General features: G+C 45.7%; 1 protein-coding gene across 4 annotated transcripts in view; it reads right to left on the minus strand.

Annotated features, from left to right (window-relative positions):
- CLIP2 (CAP-Gly domain containing linker protein 2) overlaps positions 1-22,673 on the minus strand; it is a 78,568-nt gene that overhangs the window by 34,131 nt on the left and 21,764 nt on the right. For all 4 annotated transcript variants that reach the window (XM_062632223.1, XM_062632213.1, XM_062632241.1 and 1 more), the window contains exon 3: positions 6,264-6,802. In XM_062632223.1, the coding sequence (XP_062488207.1) occupies positions 6,264-6,802 (539 nt within the window). The remainder of the gene's footprint in view (positions 1-6,263; positions 6,803-22,673) is intronic.

The raw sequence follows: 22,673 nt of genomic DNA on the forward strand, positions 1-22,673 counted from the left end.
AGCTTGTTAATGGCAGGGAGGTTAGCAATTGCATAGCACAGTTCCTGGTAGTGCACAGCCACCCCTTCTGCCCATGCCTAGTTTTGATACCATGCTCCACAATCTGAGTATGGAAGACAGCCCAGGCGGATGGCTCCTGCTGCACTAACAAGACTCAGCTGCATCACACTAGAGACCAAAGGATTTCCATCCTATGAGCATCTCAGCCTGACATTAGCATCAGTGCCAGCCTGAGACATGGAAAACGTGTCTGCATGTCTCAGCCTGGCGCATTAATCAGAGCCACAATCACACCTGCAACTTGCCAAGTACCCAGAGTAAAGCAAAGAAACTGGATAGGAAAATCTGTCTTTTTCATACAATTCCAGACTGGTTTGGGTTGGAAGGGACCTTAAAGGTCATCCAGTTTCAACCCCTACCACAGTTTCTCCGTTCCAGGTAAATAAATCACTTAGGATTAACTTCAAACAAGCTCATAGGGATCCACCTTCTCCAGCCAGATTCAAGCAGCCTCAGAGCTCCTGGACAGTTCAGGTCCAGACTGAAGTGCTCTGCCTCAGCAATCCGATGCCCTTCTTACACCTTTGGCTCAAGACCATCATCCCAATCTCACCTGAAGTGACACTCTTGGCCTTGACCTTCACAACAAAATGAAGCCAGGAACATTTAACAGGTTTGTATCCCAACTGGTGAGCCAGAAAAGCAATATGCACTCATTGAAGGACATCCACATACCTTCCCTGCTAACTACAGTATCACTGACATTATGATTTACTATAGTTTTCTCATCAAAATGACAAAACTGGATCCAGACCAATATCCCAGCAATGGACAGACAGTGATGCTGATCCTTCCAGACACTGCCTTCATCAAAGCTGCTAATATATCACTGAAACAACTTACCAAATTAGCACCAGGCTGTATCTCAATGCGGCTGCTGCAAGTCAGACTCCCTCCAGCCTGCGTTTGCTCTTTTCCTTATGTCCTCCCTGCTCACCCCTCAACAGTCTCTTGCTCTCAGCAAGAACCTTTTAAGAGCTGCCCTCAACCCAGGGCTTGCAGGCAAAGCAATGTGTCATTCAGGCCAACATGGACTGCTCCCCATCATGACATGCATGGTCCAGGAGTCAGCAGTGAAATTCTCCTACTGCTTGCACGTGGGAGGACAAAGGAAAAGGACGGGGGGGGAAAGGGCAGACAGGACACCTTTCTTTACTCCTTAGACCTTCATCTGCTTTCAATGCGAAGCACATAAGCTTACTCAACACTGTTACTGGATGGTACTAACAAGAAATTAAAGCTCACCTTTATTGGACACGTGCTGCTTGCTCTTGAGCTGTAGCTGCAGGCTGTATCCAGAGTGTAAAGTGAAACAGCCATCCTTTCCCTTTGTGGAAAAAGAGGTATTTCTCACACACACACTCATCCACCCAGACAAGGAGCCTGCTTCCACGCAAGCTGAGACAGGTAGACTCTGCGTTTTCCCACCACTCTTGCTCTTCCAAGTACCAATGGCAGATTACTGTACGAGACTTGATTTACAGAGGGTATTTTTTGCAGCAGGTGTGGTTCCAGCCACTACAGATCACATGAAATAATGATCTATACATACAAGGAGTTAATGTGCATACATATGGAAATGCATGCCACTTCCTGTGTCCCATCTGATAGCCAGGAACAGCATTCAGCAAGCTGGTGGTAAAGTGAAGATCTGGCTTGTGGTCAAGTTTGTCTGTAAATACAACTTACTTCAGGTGGCCATCAGCAGTTTCATCCAACCAGATACTCACCATGTCATCTCTGAATGCCAGAACACGCTTTTAGGATGAAGAGAGTGAAGCTTTTAGGGTAGAGGCAGAAAGATGCAGCCAGGAATTACAGGACAGCCCTCCCTATGTGAAGTTACAGGAATTTTTATAGTTTCTTTTAATCGAACCACTCATCTTTTTGCATCCCCACAGCCTGAGTCAGCATTGCACAGGGATGAGTCTGACAGCATTGCTGATGCAAGACCTTTCGGCACATTTATCTTTCAGGCACCGCTGAGAAAATAATGTCCTAGGGATGTGGAGTAAGAGGAAAGCCTAGAATTACAGCATCCCCTCCTGAGCCTGATACAAAGTCCACCCATGGTAATAACACCATTTGCTCCACCACAGGCCACTTACAACTCCTACTTAATGATATATAATGCATACAGAAGATAAGAACTGGCCAATGCATCAACCTAAATGAACACTTAGGAGGGTGTGTGAGTGCACAAGAAGCTTCCAAGGGTTAATGTGCCAGCAGGAAAGGGTGGTTGCTTTGGGCTATTTATTTTCTCTTAGTTTCACTGCAGTGACAGGAACACTTGGGTCTGTGACAACACCAGTCACACTGTATTTCACACCATGGAGGGGCAACTATCTTAGATAGCAAGGAAAGAGCTTGGACTAGAAGACCTAGATGTTTTCTTGTCTCCCGAATCCTGCAAACAACTGGAAGACTGCACTTCCCACTGCCTGTCACAAAACACCTTAGGGACAGAGCTCAGTCATTCCCATGCTCCCAAGCAAGGTCTTGGGCTCTACAACACTGTTACACAATCCAGTCATGACACAGTGTCCTTAGGGACTGAGCTGAAAGCAGGCAATGAAATACTGAGAACACCTTCCCTGAAATTACTACTAGAACTACAGAACAGGATCTGCCTCTTCTTACTGCCTGGTCTGCAATAAGGAAATTGTCTTGTGACTGCTCATCTGTAAAGCCCATGCAGGAGCAGTGCTGCTCCTCTAAAACCCCAGGAAGCTCTGAGAAAGAGCTCGAATCTTTCCTTCATAACACCTCATTCATACGCCTTCACAGCAGCAAGGCTTCAGACTCAGGCACTGAAATAGCTCACAGCAAGCTGGCAGCAGCAGCACAAGTAGTTGTCTCTGCCCAAGAAGAAGGGCTCAGGCTGCAATTCTCCTCACCAGGGAGCTTCTAATGGCAGTGAGTTTTCACTCAGGTGGTTAAAGGCTTTCTGCAGCTTCAGGCTGCAGAGTAGGGTTAGGGCAGGGGCAATGCTGAAGAACATGACTACTTTATTCATGAGAATTTTCACTTGCCAAGAGCCAGCGGTTGCAACACAGGACAGGCAAAGAGACTGCTGCACAGAGAGGAGAAAGCGATTCAAATCACACACTCAGGAGGGAGCCCAGAGTCTGTTTTCACCAGCCCAGCCAGCCTGCCACAGCAGTGCTGCCATCCAGCATCACTTCATTGGAATCTCCCCACTAGAGCTGCTGCTGCTCTTTCAGCATCTGTTCTGCCTTTGGCCACCTACAAGACATAGCAAAAATCACACAACTGGAATGTATCTGAAGGGTATCTGGGGCAACTTCCTCCCAGCAAGAGTCAATCAGCCACTGGGATATAACCTGGCTCTTAAAGAGTCTTGTTTTTTACTACAATTCAGTACTGAAAAGTGCAATCCCAGTTAGGAGAATGAAGGCTGAAGGCCAGAATACCTATATTAGATTGTTATTATTATTATTTATTCATACTGACATACAGAGAACAGCCACTTCCTTCCCACCTTAAGAAAGCAATCACATGTAGGATGGAATGTTTCTCTGCTTAGAAAGCCTCCCCAAAGCATGTAAAATACATTTTCTTAGGAAAAAAAAAACAAACACAGCAGAGATTCCTCCCAAGCAGAAAATGCTCAACTGCTCCATCACTCTGTTTCCATCCCTTCTTTCCCTGGAGAAAGGCAACAAGCCAGCCTCACATTAACTGCAGCACTCCAGCAATTGTCTTACTTTGGGAAGCTCCATTCTTACTAAAGCAAAGGTTAACTGTTCCACATTCACTTGTCAGACTTTAAGAGATGAGTTCTACAATATTAGAGTGGGGGTTTTATCTCTTTAATGAAATTTTTGCATCTCTGGGAGAAAATCTGAGTTAGAAAGTGCCAAAAGCAAATACTATCTACTTCTTCTAATGGAAAGCTAGAAATCACTTTTTGCAACTGCTAGTGCCAAAAAGGGTCTCAGAACAAACTCACTGAAAAGCAAAATTGTCTTCAAGCTATAATGGACTTGAGCGAAGTTAAATAAAACCACTAGCAGGGAATGAGCACAATGCAGAACAGCCTCACAGACCTGGAAGGGACCCTTGCAACCTTGTGCTCCATCCTCTGAGCAGTTACAGAACACACGTGTCCTCCCTCACTTGAAAACCTTTGCTGGATCCCATCTGCCTAAAAGCCATCCTCAAATAAAAAGAAAATCTTTCATAAAAGCACAGAGTAATAAAGACAACTAAACCTGTACCGATCCATAGAGGACAAGAGCAAAGATTTACTCAGGGTATTTGAGGCAACTCAGCTTAATCCAGAATTATTATGTATGCATTCAAGCACCAAACATTGTTAGCTGACATCTCCATTACTGAAAGAAGCCATCTGCCAAGCCAAGCACATGTTACTGAACTTAACAGCAAAATTATTTCTTCTTCTTGTCATTATCTGGTCTTTTTCTGGACCTCTACTAATGCATGCAAACAATTCCCAATGTAAGCTGAGGAGTCCTGCTAGAGACAGTGAGATGCTGAGCTCATTCCAGATTCGCTCTTGGAGCCATTTATTACACTAACAAATGATAGCATAAATTTTATCTTGTAACACCTGGGGTGGATAAATTAGCAGGCCAGGAGGGTGGGCTTTTAAGGATGCACCCACATTACAAACAAACAAACAAAATTACCCCTAAAACTCCCCAAACCAACTCAACAGAAGCTAAAGGGAGAGATACTAACAGTTTGTATTGCCTGAGTATGCTGAACTCCCAGTCTGAGTGGGCCCCACTGAGGTAAGCAGAGTATTAAGTGGACAGACCATGCCCCAAGAGAAGAAAAGGGCTAAACCTGAATTCTGAAGAACACTACTCCATTGCCTGGTTGGTTGAGACAGAACAGAGCCAAAAAAACCCCACCATAAGACCACAAAGGACACCGAGATTTCCTCTGACAGCCCCCTGCACACACTCCTGACTCACATCAGCTGCAGAGCCAAGTTCTACCAAACCCAGTTAATAAACAGTTGGCAAGCCTGTCTACACTTCCCTGCTACCATTATTGGTATTGGAACCCAGTGCCCCAAAAAGGAAACACTACATAGCTGATTTAAATGGGAGCCAGATGGCCCAGGATGTACAAAGACTAACCCTCTGCAACCCATTATCACAGGTGGTCAGTCACCTTCATCCTCTGCATCCAGGGATATTACTGGGGATATCGCAACAGATCTGTGCTCAAATGCTTGGCTCCTCCAATATTTGATATGACAGTATGTATCACACACACTAAACAAAACTAAACTCTTTTCCAGAGCTGCAGAACAAAACTCATGCTTTGAGTTCCCATGCTTTGTTAGCTTCCTTTTCCTTCTCCACCTCCACTGAAATCACTACTCCTTTGCTAGGACACAAATGATGCTAAGCTTGATGGCAAACTTCCAGTAAGCCACACTTGTACTAAGTGTGGTATTTTGGCTTAAAGTCATCAGGTACTCTCTTCTAGATAACGAAAACAGCAGCAACAATCAGATATGGGGAACCCATCCATCAGTACAGTAATCTCTCCAAAAGTTCTGCCTTTATATAAAAACAATTGCAAGTTGCTTTCTGTACAGGAAAGGAATTAGTGTCACATCCAACACATATAAAAACTGAAGCACCAAAAGGGAAGTTACCAGCAGAGTATGTACAACCACATGCAACAATACACAAATTACTCAAAAGCTGCAATACACACCAATATGGAGAGTATCTAAATAATCATCAATGATCTTTCTTCTATTTCCCTCTCACATCTGAGTTGCCTTCTCTCTGACCTCATTCTACTGGAGGTCAGGACTTATTCCAGAGCACTTATTCTACTGGACCAGTTCTCTTGCATCATGTGAAAGAGACACGTCCAGAAGACACAGCATCCCAAATAACAATGAATTGTGGAATCACAGAATGGTTTGGGTTGGAAAGGACCTTAAAGCTTATCTAGTTCCAAACCCCTGCCATGGGCAGGGATACCTTCCACTAGAGCAGGTTGCTCCAAGCCCCATCCAATTCAAAGCCTGCTTGGTCCAGGCATCCCCCTTCAAAGGCCAGGCTCTGTCCCACACTTCACCACCAGTTGTCCTCCTTTTGTCTTGTCCTGAACCTGACTGGGTACACTTTGGGAAGGGCCAAATCCTTGATCTTTGCCTTTCTAGAGAGGCCCCATCATAAACTCACCAGCACGCGATCTCCAAGCCGTAAGTCCTTCTCCCCTTTTTTCACAGACCCACTGTCCGAGAGGTTAGATCCAGACTCATTGCCCGTCTTCATGGCGCTGTTGAGGACGCTCTCCCGCAGGGGGATGACACGACTGGAGAGAGGTGGCGTAGCTGTCCCCGAGTGCAGCGACAAGTTCTGAGCCGTCAAGGAGTCCACGGAGGGGCCGTCGCTCCCCGAGCCCTCGGCCACCGGCTGCCGCGTCAGCTTGGACGGTCGCGTAAAGATCCCCTGCAGCGGCTGGCATTCAAAGTACCGCACTCCACCGACAGAGCCGTCATTCTTACCCACTGGGTCATCCAGAACAACCCCTGCCCACTGGCCCGGAGCAAATTGTGTCTCCCCAAGATACTGGATCACACCTGGCTTCACTCCATTTACCCAGACGCGTTCACCCACCACAAAGTCTCCCAGGAAATCATCGCCCACCTCGGCAACCTTTGAACCCGACTTCTCGGCGCTGGTGGTGGAGGTGGTACCCTGCTTGTGTAAAGGTGAGCCTGTGAATCAAGGGAAAAGAGGTTTTGGTATAAGGAGAAAATCCTAAAAGGCAGCCAAAACACCAGGTAAGGGCATTTACAGAAAGGAAACATCTGGGACAACAACTTAGGTTGCAGGTTAACACCGAGTGGAGGTTAAAACCAGAGTGACCCCGTTACTTACACATCTTCCTCAGCAGGAAAGCAATCTGCACAGAAATTTCCATCTGCTGCCCAGGTTCTGCACACAAAGAGCCCACTCCACATCTTCATCCCCCTTTGCAATGCCCCAGTCCCACCACAACTCCAAAGGCTATTTTGCATGGCAGTATTAAAGTGAATAAGTTTAAAAGGACAGGAGTGGTGCTAAGTCTTTCAGGATCAAAATAAGACCAAGAACTGCTGCTTTGAAGAAAGATGCCAAAGTCATCCAAAAAATAATAAATAAGAAAAACAAGAAAAGTATGAGGCACTGATATTTTAGTACCTGGTGCTACTGCAACTCCTCCATGTATTCGGATACAGGCAAACAGGCCGAGCATTTAGAGTCCCACCAAGGGCACTAATAGCTCCTGTGGGACCACGCAGCTGTCTTTGCAATCTACTCAGTTTTCCCAGCTGCTGTTATGCCCTTTGCTGGAGCAGAACCCAGCAGTGAGCAGACACCTGGAGTATGTTCAATATAAACAGCATCTCTCTAAACAGGAAGCATCTACGCACCCCTGCACGCACAATCTGCTAGGGCTGACACACCATGCACCAAACTCAATAAAACCCACAGTAAAGAGCACTTATTCCAGCATCAGCCCATCAAGTTGAAGCCAAACCTCCAGATATGCTTCCCTGAACTGAGATAGGGAAAACTGCAGGTGATGCTGGAAATTCACTGTCCTGCTCGCTCTTCAGCACACCCTTGATTGGCCAAACTCATTGTAATACACAAGAAGGCCCTTAAGTATGTGACTGGCATCTGAAGTGGAACAAAGAAAACCCAAGCAAACAAGACAGTGGGACCCAACTCATGTAGACGCCACTGTCAAACTATCACAAACTGGGCTTTCAGCCTAGGCCCCAGGGAACTAAAGACAAGGACATATGGAATCCATTAAAACCCTATGAAGGTTAAAGGGGGAGGTTAAGTAAAGCCCTAAAAGAAACCACGCAAGACACTGTAGAATTTAGCTTGAAAAATAAATCCAGCAAGTCATATACCATGGACCTTCATTCATCCTCAGTTCTTGGTAGCACTGAGGTCCCAAGTGTACTTCTCCCCACAGCTAGTGTAGCGGGGGTATGTGCACAAGACTTGGCCCCATACATCCTGTGCTCAATGAAAGTGACCTGGGCTCTTTAATCAAACTTTAAGCTGAAATTTCTGGGTGCCACCAACCAGAACAGCCTAAAGCCCACCCAGGAAGAGATTTGTCTTTCCTACTGGAGAAGGGTGACAGAGAAAGCCTCAGAGCTGCAGAGACAAGCCAAACTCGAGTGCTTGTCTGAAATGAACTGTGAAAGCTGTTCAGACTCGGACACCACTGCATCATTCCTACAGCTCTTTCAGAAGTAATGGGCCTGAAAGATAAGGTTCAGCTTCTAGAAAGCCTGAAGAACAGAAAAACTCTCAAACCAAGATACCTCAAAGCTTTGCTAATGTCAGGGAAAGAAAAGAGCACCAATGCCTCAGTGGTAGCATAAAGAACTTAGTTTCTGCTGAACCAGCACCAAGAGCAATTAATATTGATAGTTTGGTTCTCATTAGACTCCAGAGTCAATGCTCTTGACAGATCTCTATGGCACAGTTGCACCAGTTTGATTGTGGCTTCTTGGAGAAACCTTCTCTTGGCTTTTGGGCCCTACTCTGAAAGTTTCCTCAACCTCACATGTTCTGCATTAACTTTTTTTTTTGGCAAATACCTGACATTCAAGCCTGTGTTACTCCCAGTATTGTAAAAGACAGTATGAGAACATGAGGTCCATTAGAGGGATATTACATCCAAGAACTGGCTCCACCTTAAAAAGCAAAACCCAAAACCTATAAGGATGCTTAGAGCTTTTGATCTTTACAAAAGACTTGAAAGAAGAAGAGATGGGGAGGAAACAGAGTTCCATCCATATGAACCATAAAAGCAACCATAAGCAGAAAATAAGACCACCATTTTCATGTTAGTGTTTAATAGCACAGGACAGTAAAGAAGCCAGATTAGGAACCTGCAAGTTATATTAAAGAAACTTTTAGTTTAATAACCAGAGATGGCTACAGTAGTTTATCACCAACAGCATCTGTGATATGTACCTCTCTCCTTCCATGATTATGAGAATAAATTAGAAACACAACTTCCATCCTTGGTCCATGCTCAGCAAAGTGCCGCAACACACAGATTTCATGTTGCTGGCATGCTTGTGACACACGTGTGCAACTTGCCAAGCACAACAGCCAAATTCAACTTTACCACACTATAAGCACAGAAACTGGGGGGCTCTGCATCTGTATTCAACAAGATCAAAGCTAGTTTTCTAGTCCTACTGGAGCCTGATTTCAGCACACGTCCTTATTACAGCTGTTAGTTAAGGATCAAGATACAGGTTACATTAGCGTTCACAAACACCTCTGCAATATGGCTTAGATAAGCAAACCCTTCAGCAGTGAAGCTCAAGCAGAGAAACGCAGGAAGGCTGCCTAAGGCTGAACAAACAATGCAGCAGGATTTAAAACCATGTCTAGACTCACATATTTCACCGTGAGAGCAACCACCTTCAAATACTGACTTGGACCAGAATAAAGAAGAAAAAGAAAGTTCACTAGACTTTTGGTGTAACATTGTGTTCCCCCAAAAGCCAAAATTTAGTGGGACTTTATAGCCTCCATTGCTTTTAGGTGCCAGTCTGACAGGCAGGGCTGCAACTACAGTAATTGTAACATCTCGGGGAAACCATCTAATTGTAGGCTCCAGAGCAGAGCAGCTCAGTCAGAAGGATTATTATTCTTTAGCATGAGGTGAACTATTCAGAAATAGGATTTAAGTGAGGCACTGCCAGAGGTTCACCTTCATTATGGCCCTGTTGTTAAAACATCCAAAGAGCTTGTCTATGCCTCTACCACTTGGATTTGTTGCTCCTGGTCAGACCGCCCAGCTCCAAACTTGGAACACCAAGTTCCAAAAAACACTCTGGCAGCAAAGCGAGGCTACAGATCTCAGGTACAAAGTTGAGAGTTTCACAAGAGAAACAAAACCAACAAAATACAGACTGATCATCTTCTACTCCAACCCTGCCATTACCTGCTGATGCTGATCAAGAAGCCACAGGAAGTCTTTGAAGGTGACTATTGGGCATCCTACTCAGCAGCTCACCTGGAAGCCAGCAAAGAGGAAAGCTCTTTCCTCCCTTGGTCCAGCAGGATCTCCCTCTGCTGCTCTGCCCAACACGAGCCTCACTTGCCAGAGGACTGCAGCTCCTCCCTCCCTCTCGCAGGGGCCAGGCTCCAAGACACAACAAGCAGAAAGCAGGATCTCTTCCACTTAGGCTTTCCAACTTTATAACCCTATTGTGCCCATGGGCCAGCTCATTCTTTTCAGTTTAAATGGTCTTCCTGTAGGTCAGCTTTCAGGGCTGAACAACAACTTATAAATCAGTCATACATGCAGCACCCACTTATGCACATCTTATCCAACTCTAGATCTCTATTTTCCCTTCATAAAGCTCCCACGACACATTCGTAACAGCCACAGCAGCCCTGGTGCTTAGGTCCCCTCTTATAAACTTGTCCCATCAGTTGTAGGAGTCCACAGTGGCAGGGTACCCCACAGTGACAGGGCACCAGTACTTCAGGAGCCAAACGAATCCCTATCAGCCAAGAGCTGGAGAGATTAAAGGTTTTAACAGAAGCTTCAGCCTGTTCACATGGCTCTCATTACTGTGCCAATGAAAGCCATGTGTCCAAAATCCCTGGAAGCAGGACTCCCCCCACAAACGGGACAGACTCTACCAGCTCTCAGAAGTGCCTGCTGTAGGAAGGGGTGAAGAGAGCTTTGCACAGTAGAGGAGCAAGAGTCCCCCTTCAAGTAAGCTCTGAAAGCTGAAGCAGGAGGAACAGAGCACTTGCTCTGCAGCATCAGCAGGAACACCCTTCTTTGCAGGACCCCTGATGAGATGCTCTGCCTTGTGCTATGTCTAAGTGCCATCCACATCCCCTCACCCCCTCCACATCTTCTGACCTCCCACAGCACTGCAGTTGCTCATTTCTTATCACCAGGCAATTGAAACAAAGGGCAAAGGAAACTTGTTTCTGAAGGGGAGGAGGGAGAGGAAGAGAAAAATAGTTTAGCATGAAAAGCTAGTGAGTGTTGCCTATGTATTTCCTACTCCCTGCAGAACCCTTTTGTAATCTTGCTGCTCCCAAGACACATGCCAGGCACCCCAACTGCCAAAGGAATCACAAATGCAGCCTGTTGTGTTGCCATGGGAATCAGGAGACAGGCAGTAAATTGATAAAATGGAATCACATTAGGTTGAAAGGAAAAAAAGAGATACACCAGAGTAACATCTTATGCCAGAAAGGAGGGAGAAATGAGAGAACACATCATACTTACAGAAGAGCTTTACTGTGCCCCTAGGAGAGGTCTTGTCTGTCTCCATTTAATCCTCAGAAGTTTTTACCCTCCAATCCCACCACATGACAAGACAGCCCAGCATGCAGCACAGAACTGCCTTTCCACTTCCAGGCTGCTTTCCCTCTCCACAGCAATCAACAAGTTTCTTATCCACTAGCCAGCAAGAAAAGCTGTACCAAGCCTGGCAGAAGTGTCAGTGTCACAAGACCTGAAGACACAACATTCTCGTCTCACTGGCCCATACTATAGATAGATCTATAATGGTGCTATAGATATTACTAAACTGTGAGGGGACAGCATGCCTTGCAGCTTGTGAGCATGTCAATGTGCAGCCCTGCAACTAAACTAACCAGTCACAAAACTGGTACCAGCTCTGCTCCCTCCCAGCCTGGGCAGGGCTTCAGGGCAGCCCCGTGACCAGGGGATCCTAATGCCCATTTGAAGCACACACAGATTTTATCACTGGGAAACCACACTGCTGGCCGCAGGGGTGCCTGCTAAAAGGAATAATGTATGGTTTTACTGCCACAGGATTAAGTAAAGCCTAAGAGGCACTAGGGAAGCCTGGCTCACTGCCCTGTAAGTCAGTGCTTGGGTGAGGATGTGGTCTCAGCTGGGACATCAGACACTGCCCCATTCAACCTGCAGCCTGTACTCAGAGCACCTAGCATTTGTGTTGGCAACAGAGCACCACCACCCACTATGACCTGGAGGTGCAGAACAGTAGCACATTGTCTTTACAACCAAGTACCTATAAGCTCCTAGTTCTGCTTGTTCTTTTACACTGCAAGTACTGTAAACCTCTCTGGGTCTGCAATAGTATTTCATCCCCAAGCACAACACAGAGATGCATTAACCGATAGAGAGCAGAGCTGATCAGAGCTTCCCCTACAGAGAAGGGAATAATGAAGGCCAGTCCAGAGCATCTGCTGCCAAAGACTCAAGTCTCAGTCCCTATCAATTACAGTCTACCAGGCAAGAGACAGGCAGAACAACCCACTGCACCACCAGGAGCTGCACCCCACAGGCAGGGGGACAGCACCAGCAGCAGCCACACAGGCTGACAGGGTCTCCCACAAGAGAAGGGCTGGCTGGCTGGCTGTACAGCACTCGGTGATGGTGAGGCCTCACCACATGTCATTTCCAGGTTCCCACACAGGGACTGGAGCTTGTTAAGCAGCTGGGATTACATCAACACGACACCGTTGGCAATCCAGTGAAAGCCAGCCCACTCTGCCATACCCAAATTCAAATTACCCAGCACAGCAACGAAGCAGCTGTTTTCTGCAAGACTTATCACAGCCCTTTCAAGCTGCAGGACAAGGCAGAGAGAGGGAAGAGGTGACTGTGAGAGAAAGCGACACTTTGCAAGCAATAGCCAAATGCCTGTGGGAGGAAGCAGCCCGAGAGATTTATGGCTGGCTTGGAAACAACAACTGAGAGCTCTGCAAGTTCAAAGCTGAAAAGTTGGGGCTGTAATCTGGCATGGAGACAAGCTCTGCATCTGGCACCCTGGAAATCTGTTGCCTACTGTTCCCTGGAATAACCCCCAAGGCATGGATATTAAGATCTGATGCAACTTCAGCATCACTGGCTCTGGCTCCTTCGAAGAAAGGAGAGAGGCCTAGAAAGAAATCTGCCAGGAGGATGAAGGAAAAGAAGAAAATAAGAAAGCAAACACGACTTATGAATGAACAAGCAAAATCAAATGAGAGCTGCTGCAAAGTTGCAGCACTGAATGCAAGGAGATACCGATTGAGGCAGATATTTGTCTTCACAGAGGCAGCTGGGAAGGGCACTGAACCTCAAACAGACATAGGGAACAAAAGCCTTCTTATAAAGGTCTCATTCAAGAGGCTGGCTGGTACGAAATCTGCTCTGCCACAGGCAAGATGTGCTTTCTTGGTGCCCGCTGGAGACAGGAGGGATGGAGGACCCTGGGGTTTAGGAACTACACTAGATCAAATCCAGTATTATTCTTAAAAGAAACAAACAGCAAAGGTATATATTTGCTATGGGTGAGGATTTTGGGCTTTTCAAATAAACAATGGTATTCAAAATATGCAAAGCAGATAGGTTTTGGCAGCACAGGGCACTCAGGAGGCAAGTGACTAGTAGAAAATGCACAAGGTTCCTTTCAGTGAGGGATAATTAACTTGCAGCATATGGATGGATCTATTCATCTCAAGATTACAGTCTTCAGTTTTACATAATTATTATTTTAAAAACTAAGTATATATTCTTTCAACATTCATGTTTCAATACGCTATTCAACAGCCTGGAATCTGACCCATCTATCACACCTCTGGAGCAGCGCCGGGTTTGCCCAGAAAATAATGGAAATAAAAATCCCGCAATTTTTAGGGTGTTTCAGGTTTGACAAAGGACAGAGCATCCATGTCTGCCTCCCCAGCTTGTGGCACCCCTGCCTCTAGGAATAAGTGAGACTCACTTGAAAAAGCTAAGACTATGCCTTAGTGTACTGTGGAATAACACAGGCTAAATCCTTCTGTAAATGAAGTCACTTCAACTAGAGAAAATGCTACTTGGAAGCATTATTCACATTTTTCACTACAGTTTATTTGAATTAGAGGATATAATTTTCCATTTAAACAAGACCTTAGCTGTAAAGATCCAAGACCTGTCCCCTCAATCCCATATCCAAACAGGGTTACCTTGCCCAGACCACAACTACTAGAAGACTTAAGGACAGAAAGAAACATTAGAAAGCAGCCTGGATTAGCCCAGTACAACAGACACCCATGAGACAGCCCAGAGAACAAGAACACCAACTGGTAGAGATGCACTTACAGGGATGGCTCCTGCCTGCAGTGAGCTTCTGAGTGCAGCCTGAATGTCCCTCAAATCCTCAGCACACTCACCCGCGGCTCCGCGTCTTCGGTGGCGTAGCTATAGACGCACCATATGTTCAGCTTCTTTATAAACCTAACACAAAGCTGACTTCTTGGAGTCTTTTCTTTTCAAAGCAGCATGGAAAAGCTTGGGAACGAGCTCAGCCTAAGCCCGCCATGTCTGCAAACCCCAGCACACACATACGTGCACAGTTGTCCGTGGTTTCTCAGGCTGTGGGAATCTGTAAAGCACAAGCGTGGTTTGGGGGCTGCTGTTACGGAAGTGAAGACAGCTGCTCTCAGTGAGCTGATCCCATGACAAAAAGAAAGAAAAGGAGGCACACACAGGTCTTTAATGAGACATTTATAAACCATTTCCCAGGCAGAGCACTGGCACTGGCACAGGGAGAAGAGCAGACTCAGGACACCTTCTGAACCAGACAAATTTATCTTGAGCACTAAGCATTGTAATAGGCAGCCAAGCAAAGCATAGATAGTATTTTCTTTCCACCAGAAAAGCAATCAAGCAGCAGGGTTTTGAAGTTTCACAGACTTTTTAAGGGTAGGATTTTTGTTCAGGCATCATTCCCACATAAAACCCACTGGGATGGATCTGGTACCATTCCTAACCTAATAGTACGAACTGAAAGAGATGAACAACCATGAGCATAATGCTCAAGCAGATGCACACAGAAAAGCACTGACTTATTCACTCAGAAATCATGGAATTAGCTCATTACCAATAAAATGGAGAAGAGAAGGTACCAAAAAATAGCCTGGCTTGTGCATCAAGAGAGCAATTATTACTCTGTGGTCAGACTGGAGCCAGACCAGGGGATCAGCAGCTCCAACAGCAGCTGCCTGCACAGGAATGTGATGCAGGAGTTGCTGTGTGTGCATAACCCAGGATATTTACTCATAGAGCATAACATGAGCAGCCATGCATGAGCAGAGCTCTAACAATCCAAAGGAAAGGAAGGTTAAATGACCAGGAGAGAGCCTGGTTCACCTCTGACTTTAGCACAAATGCCTTCGGGTATCTTACTTACTCCAGTCACATAACAAGCATTATAACCCTCACTTACGCCCTTACAGTGCTTAGATGATCTGGTTATCCCATTCAAACCAGATTAGCCCTACTGTAGCACAGCATTTTGCCTGTAATGACAGCTGATGAGCCATGCTGCCCATACACATGCTCCTGCTGCACTATAAGCTCAGAACCAGCAGCACTTTTGAGGACCATGTGCCCCAACTCAAGCTTAAAGCATCCCTGAATGCAAGCCAGCCGTGTATTTGCATAGGTGGAAGCTGCAAGCTCAGGCAGTGAGTGCTGTGCTGGCATCTGGGAGGCCTTCCCCATGCAAAGGGCTAGACCACATCAGCAAGACCTTCCCTATGAGCTCTCTTGACTCGTAAGAGCTTCTCATGTTCCTGCTGAACCTCAGGAACATTTCCTAGGCACAAGCACAAGCTTTCCTCTGAGTCTTCCCAGTGACTGCTTGTTGCAAAGAGTTCACAAACTGTAACCATGAATGGTATTTTCTTATGCCCTGTCTGTACCTAGTCTTGAGGAGAAAAAGTACAAACAATTAACACCTGACATGTAATAATGAAGGAGGAATCTTGGTTAGCTCCTTATCAGCATGCTCCTAACACCTGGGTCGGAGCAATCCCAGGCACAGCTGCAGGTTGGGCAGAGAAGAGATTCAGAGCAGCCCTGCAGAGAAGGACTTGGGGGTGTTGGTTGATGAGAAACTGAACATGAGCAGGCAGTGTGTGCTTGCAGCCCAGAAAGCCAACCGTATCCTGGGCTGCATCAAAAGGAGAGTGACCAGCAGGTCGAAGGAGGTGATCCTGCCCCTCTACTCTGCTCTCGGGAGACCTCACTTGGGAGTATTGTGTGCAGTTCTGGTGTCCTCAACATAAAAAGGACATGGAACTGTTGGAACAAGTCCAGAGGAAGGCCACGAGGATGAGCAGGGGCTGGAGCACCTCCTGTATAAAGACAGGCTGAGGAAGTTGGGGCTGTTCAGCCTGGAGAAGAGAAGGCTGCGTGGAGACCTCAGAGCAGCTTCCAGTGTCTGAAGGGGGCCTATAGGGATGCTGGGGAGGGACTCTTCATTAGGGACTGTAGTGACAGGACAAGGGGTAATGGGTTAAAACTTAAACAGGGGAAGTTTAGATTGGATATAAGGAAGAAATTCTTTACTGTTAGGGTGGTGAGGCACTGGAATGGGTTGCCCAAGGAAGTTGTGAATGCTCCATCCCTGGGAGTGTTCAAGGCCAGGTTGGACAAAGCCTTGGGTGGCATGGTTTAGTGGGAGGTGTCCCTGCCCATGGCAGGGGGGTTGGAACTGGATGATCTTAAGGTCCTTTCCAACCCTAACTATTCTATGATTCTATGCTTTCAGTGTAAGTAGCTATCCTGGAAGACAGCAGAAAGTTAAGGCACTGTCAACTGAACCACTGAGGTGGTGTCAGCAGAAAGGCAATCACCACGCTTTGTCTTGTATGGAAGGTTTTCCCTTCTCAGTAGACACATGACAGCCAATACAACTATACCATCCCTTTGAATCATCCATCCAACTTCCCTGAAAGAGAGATCCCCCAGGGATCACCTTCAGCACCCCCAGGATCCCAGAGGAACCACAGAAGAGGTAAAGACTAACATCTCTTAATTGCCAAACAAACATGCATACAACCTTGAGGCTGCACTGTGCTGAAAACACAGCTTTGATTCATTACTCCATCATCCATCTATTTCTGCAGCCATACATCCCTGTGCAGATCACGCAGGCCATACATCTCCCCCAAAGGTCACAAGAGACTGATTGTACACAGATGCACACGATGCAGAATGCAGAGTTTGCTGGGCTGTTTCTGCTTTGCCTAATCTAATCAAAAGGATATTTGAGAGCAGATTAACACTGAGTCATCTACTTTATTCCAAATATCTGGCTTAAACAGCTAAGTATCCCATTCAAAAGGCAATGAACTGCACAGGAATGGGCACTCTTTGCAGAAAATCCAAATCATCCATTTGCAGCAGATGTCTAATCCTTTTTTTTAATTTGAGAAAAAAACACGCACGTGATCCAGATTTGACCCTAAAAAAAAAAAATCAGAGCTATGATATGAACGTGGAAAGACAAGGGGTGATGGGCACAAGTTACTCCTGGGACATTCTGACTGGACGCAAGAGGGAAAATTTTCACAATGAGAACAAATTCCAACGAGAACATAGGAATAATCTCCCCAGGGAAGTGGTGGACTCCCCAACATTGAATATTGCGATCTGGCCTGACAGGGTGCTGGCACATCTAGTCTAAGTCATGCTCTGCCCAGAAAGGTCAGGTCAAATGATCCTTGAGGTCCCTTCCATCCTGCTATTCCATGCCTCTATGATTCCAGAAAACCCACAGCAAGTATCTCAAATCCAAAGCTGTATCTTACTGGTTTGAGACACTCATGTGTGAACTATCCCTCTCTCTCATGCCACTTCTTCAGAACATACCATATGATCAGTTTTATGCTGGCCAGGACAGATAATAAAAATATAATTTTAATTATAATAGATAATATATATAATTATGCAGGTAAGGCCTTGGCACAGGTTGCCCAGAGAAGCTGTGGCTGCCCCATCCGTGGCAGTGCTCAAGGCCAGGTTGGATGGGGCTTGGAGTAACTTGGTCTAGTGGAAGGTGTCCCTGCCTGTGGCAGAGATTACAATCAGATGATCTTTCTAACCCAAGCCATTCTGTGACTCTACAATAAATAAATTATACAGCAATACATAAGGCTCCTGTCATCTTCAGGGATGTGAATCCTAAGCAACTGGACAGATTGAAGTGTGAAATACAAGCACACTGCAAGTTCAGGATTCAGGCACTTGCCCTATACGCTCAACGGCTGCATACCCTCAGTCAGATCCCAGATGCTCCAATGTTTACAGACACAGCACTTTAGTCAATGAGAAGGGGTATGGGAAGCAGGGTCAGAGAGGGAAGCTGCTTCTCAGGGTGCCAGGACTGGGAGGGCAAAAGGCCAGAAAAATCTGTTGGCCAGAATAACTGTTCCACCTTCACCTCTGACTCACAGGATGCCATGGGGCAAGACCTGGTTCTCTATGTTGTCTTGTGTGTAAAACATAAATACTGACCTACCACACAGCCAAAGGCCTCCAAGGTGATGGTGAAGCATTCAGAGTGTCAGAACAGGGAAGTTTCACAGGTGCACAGCAGGTTTATAATTACAGAAAGTGAGAATGACTTACAGCTCGTGCTTGGTAAGGATTCATCAAGCAGCTTGGGAATACCATGGTAGCAGCAGTTAACTCCTGTGTAACACTGCCTACAAATTAGGGCACTGGCACTTTGTTAGATCACATTGATTGCTGAATTCTCAGTGTAGGTTCAGTTTTTAAAGAGATACTCGTGGCAAAGTTCAGCAGTGTCTTCCCTCTGCAACCATGTGAAACCCCCATGCACATATACTTCCTTTCTCACAAAGAATTCTTTAAACAAAGCTGTGCAAGTAAAGTGCTCTGCTGCATGCCCCAGGCCACCACATCCCAGATGTAGCACACAGGACGCACATTCCAGCACTGCCTGAACAGTCACAATTTTATACTAGAGCGACCATCAACTGGGCGCTGTATGGAGTTGCTTAAGTCACAGCCTATTTTGACAGCTTGGTCATACACAGAGTTTTCTTACAGACCTTACTACCACATTAAAAAAGAACAATTTCTTTCAAGGGGATATTACTTTCTAGCATCTTTATTTTTAAAAAAGCAAGTAAATTCCTACTGACCTCAAAATAAACAGAGAAAAATATCTGTATTCTAAATATTTAAGGCTTTTTTTTTTTTGAGACCAATTCACCCACTTAACTGCTTGCAAGGAGGATGCTCACATTCAGGGTTAGCATGCGACGGCCAATTCCAACCAACAAGCAATATCACATAGCAACAGTCTGATGCCACTATAATCTTATGGATTCCCACCCCAAATCCATCTATGCCAAAGGGAATCTTTCCTTTGAGTTCAATGACTATTGGCTCAGGCCTCTAATGATTAATCTGTTCAGCAGGATTAGTTCAGTGGTTCAAGGCAGAACATGCACAAGCAGATTCTGCCCCAGAGCTGTACCCTTACTCCGACAGGTGTAACCACAAACCAAGCGATGTTACTGCAGACTTACACCAGCCCAGATAAATAGGATTTGGTTCATTATAGTCAAACCACCACAAGCTGAACATCTGTGGGAAGCAGATTTTCTTTCCCTGCTGTTCTGCAAGGAGCTCCAGACAGAGAGAGCAGGAGCGCATCTGACCTCCATATGCCTGCAGTGTGTGCTTGCATCTCATTCTACAACGAGTGTGCTGAATATTAAGGATTAACTATATCAAATACTTCTAAGAGCATCTAGTGATTAAGACAATTAAAATCAGACTCCCAGTTGTCTCTAGATGTCACCTGTAAAGCTGATTAAATTAAGACTGATTCAACACCCTTTTCTAGTGCTTGGAATGCATCAGACCACTTATCCCTGGGAGAGGAATGATGTCAAAGATCCTTTCTCTCTTCAAGAGGGGAACCTGAAGGGGTGGGGGAACCACCACCTCCACAACCCCTCCCCTACAAACCACAGTACAAAACATATTTCAGGCTATCTGATGGCAGACAGGGTGGCTCATGAGAGAGATGAATACAAGTCCTATGCAAAGAGCTGGGCCACAACCATGGCAGAAAACATTTGGCTTCTGGATATGCAGCAGGAATTAGAAGCAAATATGCAGGGTCTCAAGAGAGCATCAGCATCCACAAGTAAGTGGATTCCCTACTTCACTTTTCCATCTGAGCTGTACATCAATTCAATATCAGCAAACCAACAACCCCCCTTTGCTGTTTTTCCTATGCAGTCCCTGAAAACACGCTCTTGTTTTCTCTCAGACATCTGATAACTTCTTGAACAGATGACTGCCTTGTGTGTACAGGGATACTGGAGCTCTTGCTACTAATTGGTAGATAATCTGCTGATATTGAAGTAGTCACAGGCATTTGATCTTAAAACACTCTTTGGCACTTTGCCCTCCCAACTCCCCCTGGAACTGAAGATCCTGTGTACACAGACCCATTAAGATAAAGCAAGACCTGATCAAACTTCACAGGCACCAATGATGCATTTCCAGCAAGGATCACTAATCTGACTCGAGGAATATCCATTCAGGCTTGCAGCAGGGATTTCATTGAGGACAGCGCTCAGATGAGAGCTGACAACACTGATCACTCCATGAAGCCTGAAGCAAAACAGCCACACACAAACATTTGCTAGAAATAATAGCAGCCTCTGGCCCCACCATGTGGGGTCTTTTCTCTTGATTTGCCAGTGCACAACGCCCCAAGTTAATATTAATCAAGAGCCACAAAGCCTTTGAATGGACAAGAATTAGCTCCCTATGTCTGTGCCAGTCAATCAGCTGCTCTGGACACCACAACCCCATTCCTTTTGTTTTAGACAAAACAGTAGTTTAGTCTTTCATATTTGGGAATGAGAATAGATCAATACAAAACTAGACAGGCTCAGCACTCTTTCCTGCAGCTTTATAAGACAGCCTGTGTGAAGACACTGCCAACCCATCAATGATTACCCAGGAGTAAGCTGCCCAAGCTCTCTTATTAGCAAGGCATAAATTCCTCATCAAGGAAACCTTCCCATTCTCTGTTTTACTACAACATAACCCTAGAGGCAGAAGTTACTACTTCTTGCTATGCATCCAGCCAATTTACTCCAACAAAATCCTGAGAAACCTGAGGGGCAAACAAGTGATTTCCAAGTTAATTTACCAAGATGCTGCTGTTAACCCTAATGCAGATACATACAAATGAATGAAGATTTCCCACTAAGGGAAGCAAGAGCAAGGCATGAATCTTACAGAGGAGCTAAGATGAGGTCAGGAGATTTAGACTCCTCCAGCAGAATTCATGCAGGTCTTGATGCTCATTAATGATGGGGATTAGATGTATGCAATGAGACACATAGAGAATTGCAGAGTCTCTGAAACCAGAAGCAGCCCTCAGAAGTAACTGTGCTTCTAGACGACAGATCAGGAAACAAAGCCCCACATCAACCCCCAGGACTCAAAAACAGATTCAAGCCTGATAAAAAGATTGCACCACACAATTTTCAAAGGAAATCTGTGAAGAGGGGACCTGCGACAGAACCCATGCAGTCCTGCCAGCCCTTTCCTCTGCTGGCCTCTTCTCCAATGCTAGGAGTGCTTGGTCACATTCAGGTTAGAGTACAGCTCTGATCACCTAGTGAAAACTTGGTGACTGCACTCAGCAAACCCATCCCAGCTGCTGCCTGAACATGGAGCTCACCCCCCTTGGCACAGAAGAAACTAACCCACAGGATGTAACCAGCCTCGAGCCAATCTGCAACCAAAACTCAAAGGCAATCAACCACCCCCATAACTAGCACAGCTCAGGATTATAAACCTCTCATTCCAACATAACTTGTTTAGTTCTCCTGTGGAACCACGCGTCTAGTGCTCTTTAACTGGCCCAGTGAGTACTCCAGTCCACTTTTTTTTATTTTAGTGAACAAAAGCATCAGACAGTGCTTGCAAAGGCAGATATTTTGCAGCAAACATAGTTCTGGGCATTTATTTTCCATGAGAAATAATGTAGAGACCCTTGTATAAAAGTGGAAGGCATTTCCAGGCTCCTGGCAGTGCTGGATGGTTTAGCTATCAAAGTATGGTTTAGCTATCAAAATACACGTTTTGGCAATAAAACTGGGCACCCATTTTGAAAACCAGTTTTGATTCTCATAGCCATGTCCCAACACGATATTCAAGTCACAGATGCTTCCACCTTCTTATTTAGAAAGATAGGATCCATCTGCAAAATCCAAGTTCTAGGCTGGATTCAGGCTGGATCTGTTTGTCTCTCAAGATAACAGAACAAGCTTATAGGTTTGGGCTTTTTTGCCTCCAGCACTGAAGTCCCAGTGCTGCCCAGCTCCAGCTGCAAATACAAGTTTTGCTTTTTCCTTCCCCTTTTGCTAGAATTCTTTAACTGAAGAAGAGATTTAAGAGCCATCAAACACGCTGTAAATGAACACCAGCCCCAGCTGACAGCAAGATGCACTGTGAAAGGCAAGACTTCTTCCTCTGACCAAGTTACTCTAACACTACTCTGGGCAGACAAAACCCACTCTGAAATGTGAACACTTCCCTTCCCAGTGGCTTTCACCTGTTCCACCAGCTGGGAGGGCTCTGTGGACCCATTCATCACAGCTTCCAGGCTCCTTCCATCTTGCAGCTCCAGGCTCAAATAGGCTTTTCCAGGAGGAGGATGGGAAAGAACCCAAGACATATGAGCTTTGTAAGTAACAAGAAATACAAACATTATATTGAGC

This window comes from Pezoporus occidentalis, unplaced genomic scaffold (genome assembly GCF_034315485.1).
Source record: "Pezoporus occidentalis ecotype Australia unplaced genomic scaffold, CSIRO_AGI_Poc_V1 ctg110, whole genome shotgun sequence".
NCBI lineage: Eukaryota > Metazoa > Chordata > Aves > Psittaciformes > Psittacidae > Pezoporus > Pezoporus occidentalis.